Here is a 20,692-nt window from a genome sequence, read left to right as displayed (position 1 = left end):
CAGTGCTTCTAGAATAGAAATAAGGCCAGTTTGCAAAACTACTCAACCTTTTGCCTTTTCAAGCTTGCTCCTCTAATTAAGACACTGATAAAGTGTCATATAAGCATAACACCCACAAATTGTGAGTACTGATCATGAAGGTTACTAGTCCACTTTTCTAGTCCCAAGTTCCAGGGGGCAGAGGGGGACTAGATGTTGGTCTGAGAAATGCAGTAACAAGAGGGGGTCATGAGCAGGAGCGGCAAAACATGCGCAAAAATAAGTAGTCAGATAGGAGAAGAAATTAGCTGCCTGAAACTGCAACAATCAACTTCTTCCTTGGTGCTACTGGCTACCAGGTACGTAGGTTGCTGCACCATCAGTCCTAAATATTCTTTTACCCAACACCTCACCCCATTTTATTTACATTTGGTGTTCTTATCATACTGAATGCACTGCAGTGGTTGCTTTTCTGAGTGACAGCAGCTCCTCCCTCCATTTATAAAGTTCCAACCCACTCCAGCTATTGCCTTTGCAATATCAGTTTTAGGTCGCTGGGGCACAGAAGTTCATAGAAATAGGTGGTAGGATCCTACTCTCATCATCTTGCACCTCAACCCCAGTTCTGGAGCTGCCATTACAATCAGAGTTTATAGTAATCATGCATCATTATTTGACTGAAATGTGCCCAGAAGCTTGGGGGCTTCTATATCTTAAATAAATGAAAACCATGGTGCCTCAACACCATTTATTTATTTTTTGCTGGGGAGTGGGGACAGGGGTTCCTTGTTTTGCTTGAATTTTCTGAGTGAGTTGGTACGTTATCACGGTCTCACAAATTTCAGTAATCCACTGTGCCATTCTGATATTATTATTATTATTATTATTATTATTATTATTATTATTATTATTATTATGTAGGCCTTAGGATAGTCCTTACCTGGACAACATATGTTACTAAGCTGATCACTCCCAACAAAAGAAACATAAGAGAAAACAACACCGTTTTTTGGCTTTTCTTGACTTCGTTTGTTTCTTGGAAAGCCTGGGTTACAAAGCACAGAGTTAGTCACCAGTACTAGAAAATCATTTATTTATTTTCTACACTGCCCGTCACCCGAGGATCACAGGGTGATTTACAATATAATAAAAAAACAATAACACATAACATGGTAACAAACAAAAACAATACCGCCAGCCTGCCAGTTTAAAAGACCATAGTTTATTTAGTTAGCCCAAGGCCTGGGAGAAGAGAGCCATCACTGAAGAGGCGCTGTCCTCCACTTCAAAAGGCAGAGACCCTGAGAGAAGAGACTCTCCAAGTGTCAGAAGACTGGAAAGATTAATATGGATAGAGTTGCCCTTTAAAGCTACCTAGGGTTTTAAAATGTTATATGCATTTTGAATTCTGATTGGAACCAAACTGGAAGCCAGGCAAGATCTTTTATAACTGGCCAAATATGTCCAAATCAGAAAGCCAACTTATGTACGGTACTGTATTTTTCCATGTATAACACGCCCCCTGTTTGTGGAGACTCCAAATTAAGAAAATGGGGGGAGATTGTCAAGAGTTGTTAAGGACCAACGCTGAAAATAGCAAGCAAAGCAAAAGCCACCATTCGCCCGCCCAATTGACACAGGGGCAGCCAATCGACAACAGCCCTTGCCGCGGCCACCAATCAACCGCCCAATAGCCGCTGACAATCTCCTGCTCATGGCACTACCTGTGTATAACACGACCCCCAATTTTAAAGATAATTTTTAAAGATAAAAACCTCATCTTATACACAGAAATATACGGTAATTTCTAGTTGGCCCATAAAAAGGCATGCAGTGGGGAAGACTGAAAGCTACCCTCCTGACCTGACACCAGAGTAACTGTAGCTTATGTGAATCAAACTGGGCTGTACTGGCAGAGCCTATCCAGTACTCTTGCAGCCCCAACCTCTCTACTGCTCCCAGACGAGTAAGCTGTAGCGAGGCCAGTGGCAGGAGGGCAGCTCCATAGCCCCACAGGCTGCCCCCACAGTTGCCCAATATTTAATGCATATTGCCATTAAATCTTTCAGGCTTTTAAATTATCTATAATGTGGTTTTTTAAAAGTATGCACTGGTTGAGAGCAAAAGGTGCTGGCAAGTATCCTTATTATAAAGGCACTTGGACCAGATGTCATTATGGAAAACCAACCAATTACACACTGAATTTCTTTGTTTTCAATGAACTGAGAAGAGGGTAACATCCTAAAGAGAATGGAAAGTGGAAGCAAAAGGTTTTTACAGAGGCTGAAGTATAAGCTTTTAAACTTACCCCAATTATTTTACCAAACAGAACAGCAAAGGCAGGCGTGACGCCACCTCCAATGGCAGCAGCAATGATTCCAAACACTATAGAGCAGAATTCGGGCTTATTCAGGGCTAGAATTCTAGAATAAGGCACCTCAGGGAGCTTCTCTTCCTGTAAGAGACAAAATTCCAGTTGTCACCAGCGGGTGAGAACACTGAAGGGGGTAATGTAATTGCCTGGGCAATGAACCATGCTAGCAGAAGAGTGCTGGGAAATTAGTATGAACTCAGAATGTACTAAATATGGAAACTTACTGAGCTATGCACACCCATTGATTGTCAGCAAAGTTTTAATTGCTCAAAAATGTGGATAAAACAAAGAGGAAAAATGGAACAAAAGGCCAACTCATGTCAAAATCTATCCAAAAGGGCACTGAAAAGTCAAACTGGATCAGTCATAATGAATGGCAACTTTAACGCATGAACCTTTCTGATGAATGATTTTTAAAAGAGTCTTTTAATTTAATTTTGATTTCTCATCATTTTCATGTTTTGATGTAAGCCACTTAATTCTTCAGAAAAAAGGGATATCAATGTTTAAAAATTAAAAAGTAAAAATAGAGAACATGAGTCTAACACAGCTACAGCCATCCTTGAAGTTTGTGGTTAGGAAGCAATCAGTCAAGCCCAATTACCAAAACCATCAGAGAGATGTAAGAAACTGCAATTTCAACCAATATGCCTTTTTCTGCAGATATGGACATAGCTGTAATTTTATGTCAGGTTATATGAAGACAGACTCAAGCACACAAGTTTGTAGAAAATATTGCATGAAGTCATGAGGCAATTTTTTCAGACAAGCTATTTTTCACAAGATTGGTAGATACTGACAGAAGCATGACTATATTTCGGCATATTATTATTACAGTGGTGCCCCGCAAGACGAATGCCTCGCAAGACGGAAAACCCGCTAGACGAAAGGGTTTCCCGTTTTGGAGGCGCTTCGCAAAACGAATTTCCCTATGGGCTTGCTTCGCAAGACAAAATGTCTTGAGAGTTTTCCCGACTTTTTTTCCCTTCCCCCCCTTTTTCTAAGCCGCTAAGCCACTTATCTGCTTATCCGCTAAACTGATAAGCCGCTAAAAGCCACTAAGCCGCTAATAGCGCTAATCCGCTAAGCCGTCAATGGGCTTGCTTCGCAAGACGAAAAAACTGCTAGATGAAGAGAATTGCGGAACGGATTCTTTTCGTCTTGCGAGGCACCACTGTACTATTACAATAGATATATTAATTGCCTTTAAACCATCGTCTCAGGGAGATTTACTCAAAAGATTATTTAAAACAGTTAAAAACACAAATACATTTAAAACAAGAGTAGAACCTTAACAATTGGGCACTCATGGTAAAGACCCAGCTGGGAAAATCTATTCTCAGCTTTGCAAAATGGATGCTTCCAGGAATGCTACACTGGGGCTGTGTTTTTAAAGTCTTCACTGGCTCCCAGTTCCATTTCCCCACTCTTAACTCCACCCCTTCTTCCACTTTGCCTACTGTGAAGCAATATTTTGTTCATCTGTCAATACCAGGCATAGGCAAACTCGGCCCTCCAGATGTTTTTGGGACTACAACTCCCATCATCCCTGACCACTGTTCCTGTTAGCTAGGGATGATGGGAGTTGTAGTCCCAACACATCTGGAGGGCCAAGTTAGTCTATGCCTGGTCAATACCCTATCTTTTGTTTGTTCTGCACAACTTTTTCTAAACCACTGGACTGTCTCCCATTTCTGCAATCCCCCCCCCCCCCCCCCATTTTTTCTTCCTGTGCATGAAGACAAATGCAACAGGGGAAGAAAACAAGAGAGCGCTCCCAGGGCATTCGTCACCTGACAAGCAAGTCTGTTTCCACAATGGAAAATGTAAAGTCTGCCCACCAGTGGATCTAAACAGTGGTTCACCTTATCTGCTTTACCTCCCTCTTGTGCTTTGGTTGGGATGGGTGGGTCTGCCTTTATTTTTGAAAGCGCTAAATATTTTTTTCTGCATTTATCACTGCCTATTTAATAATAATGGAAACTTTCCACTGTTATAAGAGTCCTTCAGGAAGTGGGTGGATAAATTCCTGCTGGCACTGCGTGAACCCACCTCTGGCCTATGCTTCAAATTTGCAGAATTGCTTTGTTCAGAGTCCAACCATGGAAAGCAAAGATACATTTGGACTGAATGTAGTGAAGGCATTTCCAGGTTGACTACTCATGTGCCAGAAAACCCTACATGTTAGACAGTCCCCACTATACCAATGCTGGTTATGCATCAGCCAGGGAGCAGGTCCACCATCATTTAGGGGAAGAACATCCCCTGCATGGTCCTGCTTGTTCCTTCACACATTCAAACTGACCCCTGTAGGGACTTCCGGAGGCGGCGCGTCCGGCAATGGCTGCCCTCTTCTAACTGCGAAGAGGGAGCTCCGCAGAAACGGGTCGTCCGCTACGGCGCAGCGGAGACCCACATCGGAAAACCACAGGCAGCGTAAGCCTGTGGCCGTGGGACTCAGCGGGCACCAGGAGCGCTCCCCGAAACGTAGAAGGGACCCCGTAAGAGGTCCCGGAGCGTGGAAGGGGGTGCGGTGCTGTGAGTCAATCGCTCTTTCTGTGGAGTGAAGCTGCGTAGCTGCTGTCGGTGAGCGCTGTCCTCTTTTCCTGGAAACATTCGGCTTGAAACCAACAACTCGTGAGTAAGAAAAGAAAGAAAGATTTGGCGGATAAAATCTTTGCTAATTCGGCTAAAAGCGAGAGACGAAACCAGGAAGTCCGTCTCTTGCCACTGCTTAAGATCTAATGCAAAGACCTGGATCTTTGGAGCCTTTGAAGAGGTGTTAAAGGCAATTGATTCTCACATCTATTTAAGTTGCTGTAGGACTTAACTCTTTAAAAGTTTTATTCTGATTATGAACTGTGTTGTACCTCCCCTGCTGGATTTACAAATTGACAAAGAATCCCAGGCAGTCGGACTGCCTAAATAACAGAACTGTCAGATTGCAAGATTTTGACACTTTGTTGCTGGAGTTATTATTTGCTGAGCTTTACTGGAACTGTTGCATTGCACTGCTATATCCTGCACTTACTGAGACATTGTTATATTTTGAGACCAACTCTGCCAAATACAACTTAATATTTCTTGGAAGTTCATGAAGAAAAACCTGGAAGGGATGGGAGTGGGACGGGGGTTTCAGAATGGGATAGAGGCAATTTATTCAGAGCAAAAGGCAAAACTGATAGTGAACAATGTGGTGACAGAAGAGTTTAGAATTGAAAAAGGTACACGACAAGGTTGTCCTATATCCCCTTTGTTATTTATATCGGTCCTGGAAGTGCTCTTAAACATGATCAGAGGAGACCGGTTGGTGGAAGGTATTCAGGTCGGAGCGAAAGAGTATAAACTTAAAGCATTTGCAGATGACCTAGTATTGACTTTACAGGAGCCAGAGTCTAGTACCAAAAGGGTTTTGCAACTGATTTATGAGTTTGGTCGAGTGGCAGGATTTAAACTTAATAAGCAAAAAACCAAGGTTCTAGAAAAAAACTTGACTTCTTTAGAATCAGAAAGGTTTCAGAAAGAGACAGAATTAAATGTGGTTAAAAAAGTAAGATATCTAGGGGTAAACATAACAGCGAAGAACAGGAACTTATACAAAGATAATTATGAAAAATGTTGGTCTGAAATCAAAAGGGATCTAGATGTTTGGTCAAGATTGAAACTTTCCTTGTTAGGACGTATTGCTGCTGTTAAGATGAATGTATTGCCAAAAATGCTGTTTTTGTTTCAAACTTTGCAGATTGTGGATAAAATGGAGTGTTTTGGGAGGTGGCAGAGAGATATTTCTAAATTTGTCTGGCAGGGCAAAAAGCCCAGAATCAAGTTTAAGATATTAACTGATGCTAAAGAAAGAGGGGGCTTTGCCCTGCCAGACTTAAAGTTGTATTATGAATCAGCAGCTTTCTGCTGGTTGAAGGATTGGCTACTTCTTGAAAACACTGATGTTTTAGATTTGGAAGGATTTAACAATGCTTTTGGTTGGCATGCATATTTGTGGTATGACAAGGTTAAAATACATAAGGCTTTCAAGAATCATGTTGTCAGAAAAGCAGTGTTCAATGTCTGGTCGAAATATAAAGATTTATTGGAAAATAAGACCCCAAGGTGGTTATCACCAATGGAGGCTAAGGCCCCGAAAAGACTCAATATGGAGGCCAAATGGCCGAAATATTGGGAAATAATAGAAAAAGATGGAGACAATTGGAGGTTGCAGAGTATGGAGAAAATAAAGGATAAAGTGCGAGATTGGTTACATTATGCTCAGATCAAAGAAGTTTTTAAGTTGGACAAAAAGATAGGATTCCAGGTGGAAAAATCAAAGTTAGAAACAGAACTGTTAGAACCCAGCTCTAAGATACTTTCAAGAATGTATAACTTGCTGTTAAAATGGAATACACAGGATGAAACGGTCAAATCAGCTATGATAAAAGGGGCACAGGACGTAGGGTATAACATTATGTTTGCTGACTGGGAAAAGTTATGGACCACAGGTTTGAGATTTACGGCATGTAATGCCTTGAAAGAAAATATTATGAAAATGATATATAGGTGGTACATGACTCCAGTCAAGCTTGCAAAGATATATCATTTGTCTGATAATAAATGTTGGAAGTGTAGAGAAGCTGAAGGAACATTCTTTCACCTCTGGTGGACTTGCCCTAGGGTGAAGGTTTTCTGGGAAATGATATATAATGAGTTGAAAAAGGTATTTAAGTATACCTTCCCTAAGAAACCAGAGGCCTTTCTCTTGGGCATTGTCGGCCAGAGTGTGCAAAAGAAGGATCGAACTTTTTTTATGTATGCTACGACAGCAGCAAGGATACTTATCGCTAAATGCTGGAAAACCCAAGATTTGCCCACACTGGAAGAATGGCAGATGCAACTGATGGACTATATGGAACTGGCGGAGATGACTGGCAGAATCCGAGACCTGGGAGAAGAACGGGTGGAGGAGGATTGGAAGAAATTTAAGGATTATCTACAAAAATATTGTAAATTGTATGAATGTTAAGAAAGATGTAAGATTAGTAATAATATGGCTTCAACAAATTAGCTACAAAGAATATAAATTTAAGTGTAATTGGAAGAAAAGACAAATTTTGGTTAAATAGTATTTTATAATTAAATCTCTAAAAGAGTGATTTTAAATTCCAAAATTTGAGATTTAATCTTGGGAAACTATATTATATGAACGGAATCAACTTAATAATTTGCTAGTAAAATTTTGAGTTTAGAATGCAGGAACAAGAGGTGTGAGGAAGTCCTAGGATGAGAATGAAATGTGGATATTGGAAAATATTATGTTATTATGTATGTTTTTTATGGTTTTAAAATTTTTAATAAATATTATAAAAAAAAAACCAAACTGATCCCTGTAGAGAGTTAATGAAAGATTATCTCTGAGTGATAGTGTCAGGGACTGGGCAGAGGAGCAATGGTGGAGACTGACTCCCCAGTCTGACCCTTCCAGAGGGAGGGAGGTCAGAGCCCAGAGGAAGATGAGGGGGAAAGTTGGGAAATAATGGGAGAGAAGGAGCAGGCAGAGCTGGAGCAGAAGCTGGATGACACGTTATCACTAGAAAGCATTCCAGACCCACCATCTCCCAGAACCCGGTGAGCCTTAAAAGTAGGAGAGCAAAGAGCTTGAAGACAGATGCCACTAAGCGGTGTGATGCTGATGACAAATGAGGAAGTGGGGGAGAAGGGTGTGTGTAGAGATTTACTTGGGACAACGCCATTATCCGAGAGGCTGGGTTCCAAAGCCTCTCTCTGTAAATACTGAATAAAAAGCGGATGCTAAGAAACTTTTCCTTGTCTTTGTACGTTCCTGGCAACCGGCTGTAGAAGTTGCTTGCAGCCGCCTGACAGATAGAGACTTTATATTTAAACCTCAGCCAACATAAAAGGTAAAGGTAAAGGTACCCCTGCCCGTACGGGCCAGTCTTGACAGACTCTGGGGTTGTGCGCCCATCTCACTTAAGAGGCCAGGGGCCAGCGCTGTCCGGAGACACTTCCGGGTCACGTGGCCAGCGTGACATCGCTGCTCTGGCGAGCCAGAGTCGCACACGGAAACGCCGTTTACCTTCCCGCTGGTAAGCGGTCCCTATTTATCTACTTGCACCCGGAGGTGCTTTCGAACTGCTAGGTTGGCAGGCGCTGGGACTGAGCAGCGGGAGCGCACCCTGCCGCAGGGATTCGAACCGCCGACCTTTCGATCGGCAAGCCCTAGGCGCTGAGGCTTTAACCCACAGCGCCACCTGCGTCCCTCTCAGCCAACATACATGCACCAATAAAAAGAATATGGATTATGGAGTTCATGAAAGCTGAAACTGAACAGTAGTCAGGTCTAGCATGATGTATAAGAAACACAATGCACTACCATTTTAACAAAAATGGAATGTTCTGTTCTAAATTTTATGCTATTCTCACAAGGCATGTTAAGAATTAATCTTAGCACCAACCACTTTCTTCTTCTTCCCTTTCTTCTTCTTCCTCCTCTTCCTCTTCTTCCTGTCAGAGTATCTTTTCGTAGAAGCCCTACTGAGGCTGCGTTTACGGAAGCTTCCTCCCTTAGCTAATTCTGTGCCACCAACAGGATTTTCCAAGACACTGGCCTCCACGTCATTTAGATAATCATCCTCAGAGTCGTCATCATCTTCCTCAGTCTCAAAATCTGTTTCTTCTACTGTTTCATCGCTTTGATCATCTCCGCCATAGCACTAAGGTAAAAAGGAATTAGCCAAGAAAATTCATTACCCATGGAAAATATCAAGAGAAACGTATTTAATTACTATGTACAATGATCAAATCTCTGTACACAGAAAAGCATGTGGTGCATTCTGAAGTGGCGCAATTCCAGATTTTTTGGGTGGTGGTGTCATTTTTGGGTTCCATTCCAAAACTAGTTGCCCAAGAGATATTCAATAAAAGGATTCTAGCATAGTCTTTCTTTTCATACATGAAGGTGTTCCCCCTTTTTAAACGTGCAATGAGTTTTTGACAAAAGTATTTAAACAGGCTCTCACACTTCTGCTCTGAAATCTATGGAACTTTTACTACATGCTTTTCCTGAACATGTAGAGCACCCCTAACTGAAAAGTACTTGCCTATATCAATGAAAGTGGAATTAAAACAAATAAAACTACCCAGTACAGTAGTTCTCAGAAACAGACACAGACAGAAGTAAGCACCAGTTTAATCTCTAACTTTGCTTGGGTGTTATCTGGGCAGATGGGTAGAAATAACCGTTTAAAGGCTGAGGGCCACACTTACGCATGGTCAACTACGTCAACTGGGGCCCTATATCAAAGTTGGCATGACCAAATGATTGGGGGTTTTTTTTGTGGGGTATTCCGAGCATCACAGAATCACAGCAGGGGACTTATGGGAATCATCAATAAAGAAGGGGGGGGGAAAGAGAGGATTATTATTATTATTATGAAAAATGGACATTTGAGGGGCATAAGAAACATCTTAGTGTTGTGGAATTACAGTGGCTTTCAGCATTTGAGGCATAGGTTTTTAGGACCCACCTTATTTTTTATGGTTGTAAGTGTGAAGGACAGGAAATAACTAACTAACTAACTAACTAACTAACTAACTAACTAACTAACTCCCATTTTTAAAAAAGACAATGGGGAGGGTCTGGCCCCTCTCTACAAAAAACCTCTTGCATGACTTGATACGACCCATAGGTCATAATGGACCTCTGGAACAAATTAAGTTCTTAACCCGAGGTACCACTGTATATGAATTCTTTGTTATGTTACACTAGAGAAGCAAACAACATCTGGCAAAGACAAGCATGTGCTGTTCCTCTTGAGTATCCCCATTTGTGTGCAAGTTAGCTTTTAACCACCACTGCTGTGCCCACCAAGGGTGAATGCTTAGCTGTTTCAAGCACCTTCATTCGACACAGGGAATATAATTGGGAGAAAAGGCAAACCCAAATGGTAGGTGCAATAGCATGATACAAACCTTACAAAAGTGGTCCATTGCAATGGTTTCGCTTCTTTGGCAACCTGCCATCTTTCCCAACACTCTTAACTGTGAAAAGGATCTCTAGTCTCTCACCTGCCTGCCACAAAGCCCTGCGTACTTCCATGCTTCACCTGGTCCAACCTCTTTCTCTGAGTTCCCATTATGCTGACCCATGGGTTTAGCATTATGTGTAAACTGGGCCACGATGGCTCATTACCTGCTGCATTACAAGCGCATAGTAGACTCCCTTATGTGCCATGAGCTCGTCATGGGTCCCCTGTTCAACAACGACACCTTTCTCAAAGCCAGCAATAATGTCGGCTGTCCTGATGGTGGAGAGTCTGTGAGCAATCACAATGGTGGTTCGCCCAGTTCTGGCCTTGAGGAAAAAAAAAAAGAAAAGGGGTGGAAGAAGGCAAACATTTTTGTATACACAAACACAAGAAACATATACACAAGAAAGTTTGTTCATCTCACATCTGCACGCAGAAGGTCTAAAGGGAGGAGTCCCAGAGATTATTTATTTACTACCAATAACATACATCCAACAATTCTATTAATCACCTCTTATATTTAACTAGATTTTATAGTTATAATTCATCTCTCACATTTGATTTCCATTCAATGTATTTTCAGCACATGATTAGACATATCATTATTGCTGTTTCCTCAACCGATTTAGCATTTCCTTTACAGATTTCACATTATCATCTAAGTGTTGGCTAAATTAACATGGTTAACACTACAGTACACCAAGTCTCACTGCTTTGGCATCTTGCATTTTTGTTTGTTTTTATTTAAATATTTTAAAATCACCCATAAGGGGGTGGGGAATCCAAGGTGCTATACAACCTAAAAACACAGTATAATAAAAACACTAAACATATAAGTAAAAGCTAGTTGGCAAAAGAATCTCAGGTTTGGAAGCTCTGTCTAAATAATATTTTTCAAGGGTTAAGGCATATTCTTAAGGCCAAACTCTAACTGGCATAGGAGATGCCTCAAGGAACTTCAGTTTTTAAACTATAGCTCAGTTGGTTAAATTGTGGTGCTGATAGCACCAAGGTTGCAGGTTTGATCCCCCTATGGGACAGCTTAATATTCCTGCATTGCAGGGGGTTGGACTAGATGATCCTCAGGGTCCCTTCCAACTCTACGATTCTATGATAACAGACTATTTACCTTATCAAGTGCTGCTTGCACTATGGATTCACTTTGATTATCCAGAGCAGAGGTAGCTTCATCCAGCAACAGGATCTTGGGGTTCCTGGCTAGGGCACGAGCAATTGCTATACGTTGTTTCTGTCCTCCACTCAGCTGAGCTCCCCTTTCACCAACCATGGTGTCAAATTTCTGGGAAATTCAAAGCACAGAAATCAGACTGAATCACATTAGAGTTTCCACTCTTAGTTACAAACAAGAAAAGGTGATGCTGCGTAGAAGTAACACTCTACAGCCAAACACAAAACATTCAGTAACGTTCAGCAAAGGAGCTTTCATTTCTGTTTTCAGGGTATCATACCTCATGAGCATGGGTAGGCAAACTAAGGCCCAGGGGCCGGATCCAGCCCAATCGCCTTCTAAATCCGGCCCGTGGACGGTCCGGGAATCAGTGTGTTTTTACATTAGTAGAATGTGTCCTTTTATTTGGAATGCATCTCTGGGTTATTTGTGGGGCATAGGAATTCATTCTCCCCCCCTTCAAAATATAGTCCAGCCCCACACAAGGTCTGAGGGACAGTGGACTGGCCCCCTGCTGAAAAAGTTTGCTGACCCCTGCTCATGACCATAAGGACTTATTACTTGCAGCACAGATGGTGCTAATAACAGATTTATCTGTAAATATCTGGGACGCAGGTGGCGCTGTGGGTTAAACCACTGAGCCTAGGGCTTGCCGATTAGAAGGTTGGTGGTTCGAATCCCCGTGATGGGGTGAGTTCCCGTTGCTCTGTCCCTGCTCCTGCCAACCTAGCAGTTCGAAAGCATGAAGTGCAAGTAGATAAATAGGTATCATTCTGGCGGGAAGGCAAACGGCATTTCCAGACACTGCTCTGGTTCACCAGAAGCGGCCTAGACATGCTGGCTACATGACCTGGAAGCTGTACGCCAGCTCCCTTGGCCAATAAAGTGAGATGAGCGCCGCAACCCCAGAGTCGTCCGTGACTGGACCTAATGGTCAGGGGTCCCTTTACCTTTGTATCAGGGACAGATTTAGCTAACAATACCTGGAAACTTTCCCAATGGAGAGAAGAAGGGGCGAAAGTGCTATATTGGCACTCCAGTAATAAAACGGGTTTCTTCATTTGTGTGAACAGTCTAAATAATTTGGTTAGCTATTCACACTGGATTCACCAGTGTGTCCTGTAAGATTGAATATGCCATTTGCTAAGAATAAGTTTTTCTGTTATCAAAAGGAAGCAAAGGATTGGTTGACTGGAGCCATCTCAATGATTAACCAAATTAAACAATGACTCATCTAAGCCACACATTTGAAGAGGACTGGATATCCAGAAAATATAGGAACAAAGAATTTGATTTAAGAAGCTTTCTGAAGCATATCTGTGATAATAATGAATATGCATGCAATCAGTAATTTAACAGTTTGCCTATAGAATCTGCGTAAGCCAAAGGTCGTTCCAGCAAAGAAAAAGAGAGAAAATGGTGGCCATTATTAAAGAAACACTTTAATTACAAGTATGCATTGTTTCATGAGTAATGAATCTAAGAGAAGTGACTCAGAATCTGGAAAGGGAACAGGAAGTGAACAGGAAGTGTGGGAGAGGGTGCTCTTCCTTATCTCAGCTTGCTGAGATTAGACTCGTATGAGCACATCTAAAATTGAAGAAAGATTATTGAAACCATTATAGTACTTTTGAAGCTTTGGTTGTTGTTTACATGTAAAAGCTCCTCTGGTGAGGTTTTGCAGAGCAGCAGGGCACTGCTCCATCTGCAGCTCAAGGTATTTGTGGCCAAGGGTGTGTGTGTGTGAGAAAATAGCTGCTTACCCAGCTCTAGGTGGGCAGTGGTTGTGGCCCCTCGCGGGCTACCCTCCATTCCCAGAGTAGTGAGAAATCACCTCCCAGCAGCCAGCCATTGTAAATTCCCCGGACAACCACACTGCAGGGCAGGATAACCTGCCAAGACTAAAGATTAATCTGCCAATGGTTGGGCTCGATCATGCGATGGAAGTAAGAGTGGTTCCTGGACTGACTTCCCCAAATGCCCTGTTTTGGACCGGTGACAGGAGGCCAGTTTAGCTTCAGAGCTGAGCAGAGGGGCATTTCCACTCACTCCAGTGCCCCCCCCTCCCACAGCCAGATGTACAGCTATGTTGTTGTTTTAAAAAAGAAAAATCCTTTGTCCATCTACTGGAGTGAAAAACAATTAGCAATACAGTCGTACTTTGGTTCTCGAACAGAATGCGTTCCGGGAGTCCATTCGACTCCCGAAACTGTTTGAAAACCAAGGCGCGGCTTCTGATGGGCTGCAGTAGCGTCCTGCAGCCTATCGGAAGCCGCGGCAGATGTTCGGCTTCCGAAAATCGTTTGAAAACCGGAACACTCACTTCTGGGTTTCGATCGTTCAGGAGCCAATTTGTTGAGGAATCAAGGTGTTTGAGATCCAAGGTACGATTGTAGTTTAAAAGCTGACACGTGTAAATCCTTGCACATGTAGGAACGAAGTTCTCCAGATCATAACAGAGAATGTGACAGTTCAGGTACTCACATCAGGAAGTTTGGATATGAAGTCGTAAGCATTAGCTTCTTTTGCTGCTTGCTCAATATCAGCATCAGTAACATCCTCTCTGCCGTAGCGGATGTTGCCTGCTATTGTAGTAGCAAACAATACGGGTTCCTGGCTTACAATGCCAATGTTTTCTCTCATCCACTTGAGATTGAGTGTCCGGATATCATGTCCATCTATGGTTATCTGGGATAAAGATGTAGCAATTTGTAAGAGGTCACAAAAGCAGGTTTTAAAATGGGTGTAGTTAATAGCTACATTCAGATAAAATTTCTTAGATAACTTGTAACTTTACAGATGATGCAGGGATAAATATACTCCAATAAGCTATAGTTTTCCATTACACCTGAACCACAAAACTGTGGTTATTTGCTTTTAAAGAAGTCTGGATATGAAACTATGATTTAAAGTTGGCTTCAGATCCAGACTTGTTTGGAAACCACTGACCACAGTTTCCTGGTTCGAGCATAACAGATGACTTCTCGGTTTGTTTACTCAATTGCAAAGGGAGGGTGAAGAGGGGAAATGATGTTTGTTCATATCTTATTATGATTGCTTGAATGCAGCCTATTTCATTAAGGGAAAAGCAAGCTAAAATGTTGACACATATGTACATACATACTTGCCCTGGCCAAATCTTATGAACCTTCTTAATATGATTTTTTTGTATTTAGGCAATTAGTTTCAATAAGAATAGCATACTGTATTATTGACTTGAGACTACAGTAGGTCATGAAGGTAAGAAAGGGCAACAAAATCAAAAAGAGGACAAGGCATTGCTAAGAAAAGCAAAAACTACAAATTGGGAGTTGGAAGTGGGATTAGATAAAGCCAGAGACAATTTAGAATAACTTCAGCAAGAAATATGCAAGAGAAATTCAGTTCTGATCCAATAATATAAAGGTAGCATTCAGGCTGGGTGCTAGCCAAATATGGAGAATATTTCTAAGCTACATTATGGTCAAGTTTATTAGCTTATGAGAATAAGAGGCCATTAACTATTTTAACTAGGTGGGTGAAAAATTATCAGCTGAAGGTCATGATATTGAAATATTATCTATATTCATCCTGATGTTCTTACTAAACCCCCTATGAGTTTAAATTTCTAAGATATCAATTAAGGAATAAAAAAATTAAATAGAGATGGGGCATTCTGTTTAGACTTTCAATAAGGACAATGGCTGACAGTTAAAATTATTGAAGAGCTACACGAGATGGAAAGGAATCTTAAGTTGACATTTTCAAAGGTTGAAAATAATCCAAATTCATGGCCCAAAACTAAAGGTGGAGATCAGACAGCAGAAAGAGTAAATGTCAAGGATTGAGGGAAGGAACTATCTTCAGATAAGGGCACAGCAGATTTGGGCAAAGAAGAACTTTAAGTAAAGGAAGGCCAAATAATTCAGAGAATTTATAAGATTAATTTTAACAAAAATATTATCTGTGTAGAGTGTAATATCAAAAATATAGTCATGTATGTATATATGTATAATATATATAAATGAAAATGTTAGTAGTATTTTTTTGGGGGGGGGAATCATTTGTGACCATTTTTATTCTGCTGAAATAATATGTAAACTAAATGACCAGAAGCAGGAAGCACAGTCTAAGAATTGCTCTTAAATTTAGTGAAAGTATTTAAAATGGGATTACTTAACACAGGGGCAAAAGCACAGATTAATCTCTTACAGCAATGACTTCCAACCAAAAATTTCAGTGCTTTTTCATATAGCAAATTGCAACTTGTGACACTGAAAATTGAACAGCTATGGTTCCGTCAAAACATACCTCTCCTTCAGCGGGATCGTAGAATCTCTGCAATAGCTGAATTGTGGTACTTTTCCCACAACCACTGGAACCAACAAGAGCAATAGTTTTCCCAGGCTGGATTTTTAAGCTCAGACCTTTGAGAATCTGGAATTATTCACAAACATTTAAACATTTAAAACACAATGAAATAAAACAACAACAACCCAGAGATCACAGAAGCCTTCAGGGTGATTTGATCGATGAACAACACCCTAAAAATGAAACATGTTAACAGAGACATGGTTGCTGTATCTCAAAAACACATGCTGTGTTCTGAATGCAAACACCTGATTTAGTTGCTGATATTTTTATTTTGTTAAACAACAGCAATCCTAGTGATAAAGGTAAAGGTAAAGGTACCCCTGCCCGTACGGGCCAGTCTTGACAGACTCTGGGGTTGTGCGCCCATCTCACTTAAGAGGCCAGGGGCCAGCGCTGTCCGGAGACACTTCCGGGTCACGTGGCCAGCGTGACATCGCTGCTCTGGCAAGCCAGAGCCGCACACGGAAACGCCGTTTACCTTCCCGCTATAAAGCGGTCCCTATTTATCTACTTGCACCCGGAGGTGCTTTCGAACTGCTAGGTTGGCAGGCGCTGGGACCGAGCAGCGGGAGCGCACCCCGCCGCAGGGATTCGAACCGCCGACCTTTCGATCGGCAAGCCCTAGGCGCTGAGGCTTTAACCCACAGCGCCACCTGCGTCCAATCCTAGTGATATATTTTAACAAAACCTATCAGCACTTATTTGAACATGCAGTAAATCAGTAATGCACATTTCCTTAAATACCCGAAACAACCAAAAAGAGGGGAAAAAAAAAGAAAAGCTTACTTGAGTATCAGGCCTTGAGGGATAGCTGAAACAGATGTCTTTGAATTCAATCTCTCCTCGCAGTTTGTCTGGCTTGAACCCCTCACTGGAACTGCTATCTATGGGGCGTGGCTGGAAAGAAAATTGGAAGTAAGATACATTTCTGTAACTGTGGCATAACACAGGCATGTTCTTCATTTTATGTCTAATGATAAACAAACAGGCCAGTTCACTCTTTAAAATACTGCACGACTCTCTTCTCTTCCAAAAGGGCTGTATTTCTGGAAACCAGAACTGCCATTTCAGATGGCGGGGAACAGGATTCACAATGAAGTTCAAAGATCACAACTTGCATAATATACTTATGGAAAATAAAGTAGCGAAAAAGCCAGTTTGCTGCAGCTACTTTATTTTAATACCTCATAAATAAATATATGAGTGCTCCTGAGGAATGAAGGGACACGGGTGGCACTGTGGGTTAAACCACAGAGCCTAGGCCTTGCCGATCAGAAGGTCGGCGGTTCGAATCCCTGAGACGGGGTGAGCTCCCATTGCTCGGTCCCTGCTCCTGCCAACCTAGCAGGTTGAAAGCACGTCAAAGTGCAAGTAGATAAATAGGTACCGCTCTGGCGGGAAGGTAACCGGCGTTTCCGTGTGCTGCTCTGGTTCGTCAGAAGTGGCTTAGTCATGCTGGCCACATGACCCAGAAGCTGTACACCGGCTCCCTTGGCCAATAAAGCGAGATGAGCACCGCAACCCCAGAGTCGGCCACGACTGGACCTAATGGTCAGGGGTCCCTTTACCTTTACCTTTTACCTGAGGAATGATTATTTGTGGGCTAAAGCACAAGGCTGAGGTGACTCCTTTCTTGTTAGCATGGTGTAGTGGTTAGAGTTCTGGATTAAGACTGGGGAGGCCCATGTTCAAATCCTCACTTGGCCACGAAGCTCACTGGCTGACCTTGGGCCAGTCATTTTCTCTCAGCCTGGCCTACCCCAAAGGGCTGTTGTGAAGATAAAAGCTGTATTTTGTGATAATTGTGTAATAGGGCGGTTCATAAAAAACTTTTTTTTAAAAAAATGCCTGCTCCAAAGGTCTTATCTTACTACACTAGGGATTATATAGCTATATCTGAAATTTCATGCATATCAGTTAATAGCTTGACCCTCCTCCACGAAAATAGCTGTTTACTTGGCTGTTTTCCTATGTCGTTAAGGCTGAAATTTCAATTCAGTGCAGCAGGGTCAAGATATTAACTGATATGCATGAAATATAATTCCTACCCTATTGTGTAAGCCAATTTGGGGTGCTTCCAGGAAGCTTGGCTATCCAAATTGCAGTGAGCAGCAAGAAGGCGGCAAATGTAGAATGCTGTTGCTCCCTTTCCTTCCCGGTGCTGAGTGTTGCTGCCAGTTCCTGAAAGGGGCAAGGAGCTCAGCACAGCAGCAGAAGTGTTACCGTATATTGCTGCTGAGTTCCCTGTGTCCCACTCTTCTCTCTCAGAAATCAGCAGTGATGCTTGGCATTGGAAGGTTGAGCCAGCAATGCCACCCTACCTGAGCCGCCTTGCTGACCATTGCGTTTCTCGAGTCCTGAGAATTTCTCAGTGCTATAGTTGCCCACAATCCATCTGTAAACACATCATTAAATCTTGTTATCCCACATGTCGCCCAAACTCGTTGCATTTTTCTGTTTTAAAGCCATAACTATATATAAAGGGATACTAATGGGTTTGTTTGTTTTAAAATCCAATTTTTCCCATATGTGCAATGCTGATTCAAGAAATGGATTAGGATAATTCATAACCTTCTATAAGAGCCTGTGTGATACTAGGTAATTAGTTAATTAGATGATATTATACATCCCAGCCAATAAATACCTTCCTGATAATACTAAAGACTTCATAGGCTGCTCCTCGAGCATTAGCCACACTCTCCAAATTTGGGGAGGCTTGTCCAATGGAAAATGCGCCAACAATCACAGAAAAGAACACCTACAGTGAGGAAATGGTTGAAATAATTAACATTTGAAAACTAGGGATTTGCCATCAGTTAATGCAGTACCACAACAATTACAACTGCAATTCTATGCCTGGAAATAAACCTCACTGAACACATGCAACTTACCTCCAAGTTAACATGAACTTTTTAATTTTGTTTACAGCAGAAACACTTTTACAAACATTTCTCCCCTCTCTTAAGTTTCTTCAGCTATTAAAAACCTCCTATGTAGTCTAGCTATTGTGTCCAATGGAAAGAGCAGTTGAATTGTTCAGTCTGTAGAGCAAGAGACTTGTACTCAGGGCCATGAGTTCAAAACCCACGCTGGGCAAAAGGATTCCTGCATTGCAAGGGGGTTGGACAAGATGACCCTCGCGTTCCCTTCCATCTCTACAATTCTGTGATTCTAAGAGTGCATAGTATGGTTATTTCTGCAAACAGGTGGAGCGGTTGATTGACTTAGCTCTGATAGAGGCACCTCTATCCCGATTATTTTATCAAGAGGTGCCACTACAGGGAGGAAATTAGTGCTGAGTAATATTTTGTGCACAGATTGCCTTGCTAGATGTTATCTGCATCGCCAAGAAAACAGGTCAAATGATGCATATTGTATGGTAGATCAGGTTCATACACAGAGAGATTTAGTTAGGTAATGTTAGATTCTGGGCTTAATGGTATTCCCTCTTTAGGTTGCAATGGGTTTGATACGAAGTCCATTACTGCATATACTGATCTGCAGATCAAGATAATATGTGCAGAACTAGGTAGCAAGGCTTCTGAGGGTTGGGCTCAAATCTCCAATGCAGCCTCTACTTATAAGTTCAGAGCAGTGGCATCGCAACGGGGGGGGGGGGGGCACTGCCCCCTGGGTTTCATGGCTTGGGTGCAGTGACAAGAAGGCACCCCGCGGGTGAGCGTGGCGGCGTGAGCAGCCATGCCGCAGCCACATGTGGAGGATCCTCCGTTCATGGCTGCAGCCGCGAGCAGAGGATCCCGGTGCTGGCGGCAAACGGCTATGTACAGCGCATGTGCGGCATTGCTACGTACGGCGCATGCTTCCTACGTAACAACGCTGCACATGCGCCCTACGTAGCGACACCCCGCCCGGGGTGTCACGACGCCTTCGTTCGCCCCTGGTTCAGAGATCATTTTTTTAAAAGTCTGTATTCAGCAGGACAACTGACTTACAATTAATACTTTCCCGATGTTGTAATTTTCTTTGTCCTCCAGTGTGAGCTTGGTTCCATACCAAAAGGCAAGTGCATAGCATCCATATATGAAAAACTGGGAGACACCCATAGAGATATTGGTGGTGATGCTCTTTTTCATTCCAACAACCCTAGCGTCCTCTAGGTTTGCATCATACCTGAAAACAAACCGCCAAATGTGATTATTTAAGGTATTTCCCACTCAGTTCCGCTTCCATACAGGCAAGTACTCATTGCCATTTATCTCTACAAACAAACCCCATGTTGCTTAAATCTTCTGAGGCTGCTAGAACCACACTGGATTTTTCCTATCTGAAGGTGTAACCCACTGTTTTAACAAGAAATGTCACGAGAAAAGCAGGCATGTTTCATCCTGTGATGCCCCTTGGTTGAAGGCAGACGTTCGAAGAACATAGTTCACGCTGGCTTACAAACCTGTTTCCATCAGCCATGTTGGATGGGCAGAATTATAGCTTGATCTCCACCTGAACATGCGCAACAATACACACGTTGGGTTCTACACTAATCTGGAGGGATGCTTTCAGTTGCTGATCTCTAATGCTCTCAAAGAACACCTGTTTCAGCTTCTTCAGAGAAGGAACAAATGTACCTTCTAAATAGCTTTCCAATTATGCTTATTGTTAGAAGCGGCCTTACCTGGCTGTAGCTTTCGCCTGCCCATTAAAAGCAACAACGGTCCTGATGGCCGACAATATTTCTTCTGCCACAGCACCTGCCTTAGCATAGGCTGACAGTTCTTTAGTAGTCAACACCGACAGGAGCTGGAA

General features: G+C 42.3%; 1 protein-coding gene across 3 annotated transcripts in view; it reads right to left on the bottom strand.

The window, feature by feature from the left end:
- ABCB5 (ATP binding cassette subfamily B member 5) overlaps positions 1 to 20,692 on the bottom strand; it is a 54,098-nt gene that overhangs the window by 8,588 nt on the left and 24,818 nt on the right. For all 3 annotated transcript variants that reach the window (XM_079947886.1, XM_079947885.1, XM_079947887.1), the window contains 11 exons: positions 20,562 to 20,686; positions 19,885 to 20,062; positions 18,576 to 18,689; positions 16,718 to 16,828; positions 15,869 to 15,994; positions 14,063 to 14,266; positions 11,519 to 11,689; positions 10,554 to 10,715; positions 8,818 to 9,075; positions 2,288 to 2,434; positions 920 to 1,024 (listed from right to left, as the gene is read on the bottom strand). In XM_079947886.1, coding sequence (XP_079804012.1) covers positions 920 to 1,024; positions 2,288 to 2,434; positions 8,818 to 9,075; positions 10,554 to 10,715; positions 11,519 to 11,689; positions 14,063 to 14,266; positions 15,869 to 15,994; positions 16,718 to 16,828; positions 18,576 to 18,689; positions 19,885 to 20,062; positions 20,562 to 20,686 — 1,701 coding nt within the window. The remainder of the gene's footprint in view (positions 1 to 919; positions 1,025 to 2,287; positions 2,435 to 8,817; positions 9,076 to 10,553; positions 10,716 to 11,518; positions 11,690 to 14,062; positions 14,267 to 15,868; positions 15,995 to 16,717; positions 16,829 to 18,575; positions 18,690 to 19,884; positions 20,063 to 20,561; positions 20,687 to 20,692) is intronic.

Source organism: Podarcis cretensis (assembly GCF_951804945.1).
Source record: "Podarcis cretensis genome assembly, chromosome: 12".
In the NCBI taxonomy this organism is placed as follows: domain Eukaryota; kingdom Metazoa; phylum Chordata; class Lepidosauria; order Squamata; family Lacertidae; genus Podarcis; species Podarcis cretensis.
This window is presented reverse-complemented; position numbering and strand designations above follow the sequence as displayed.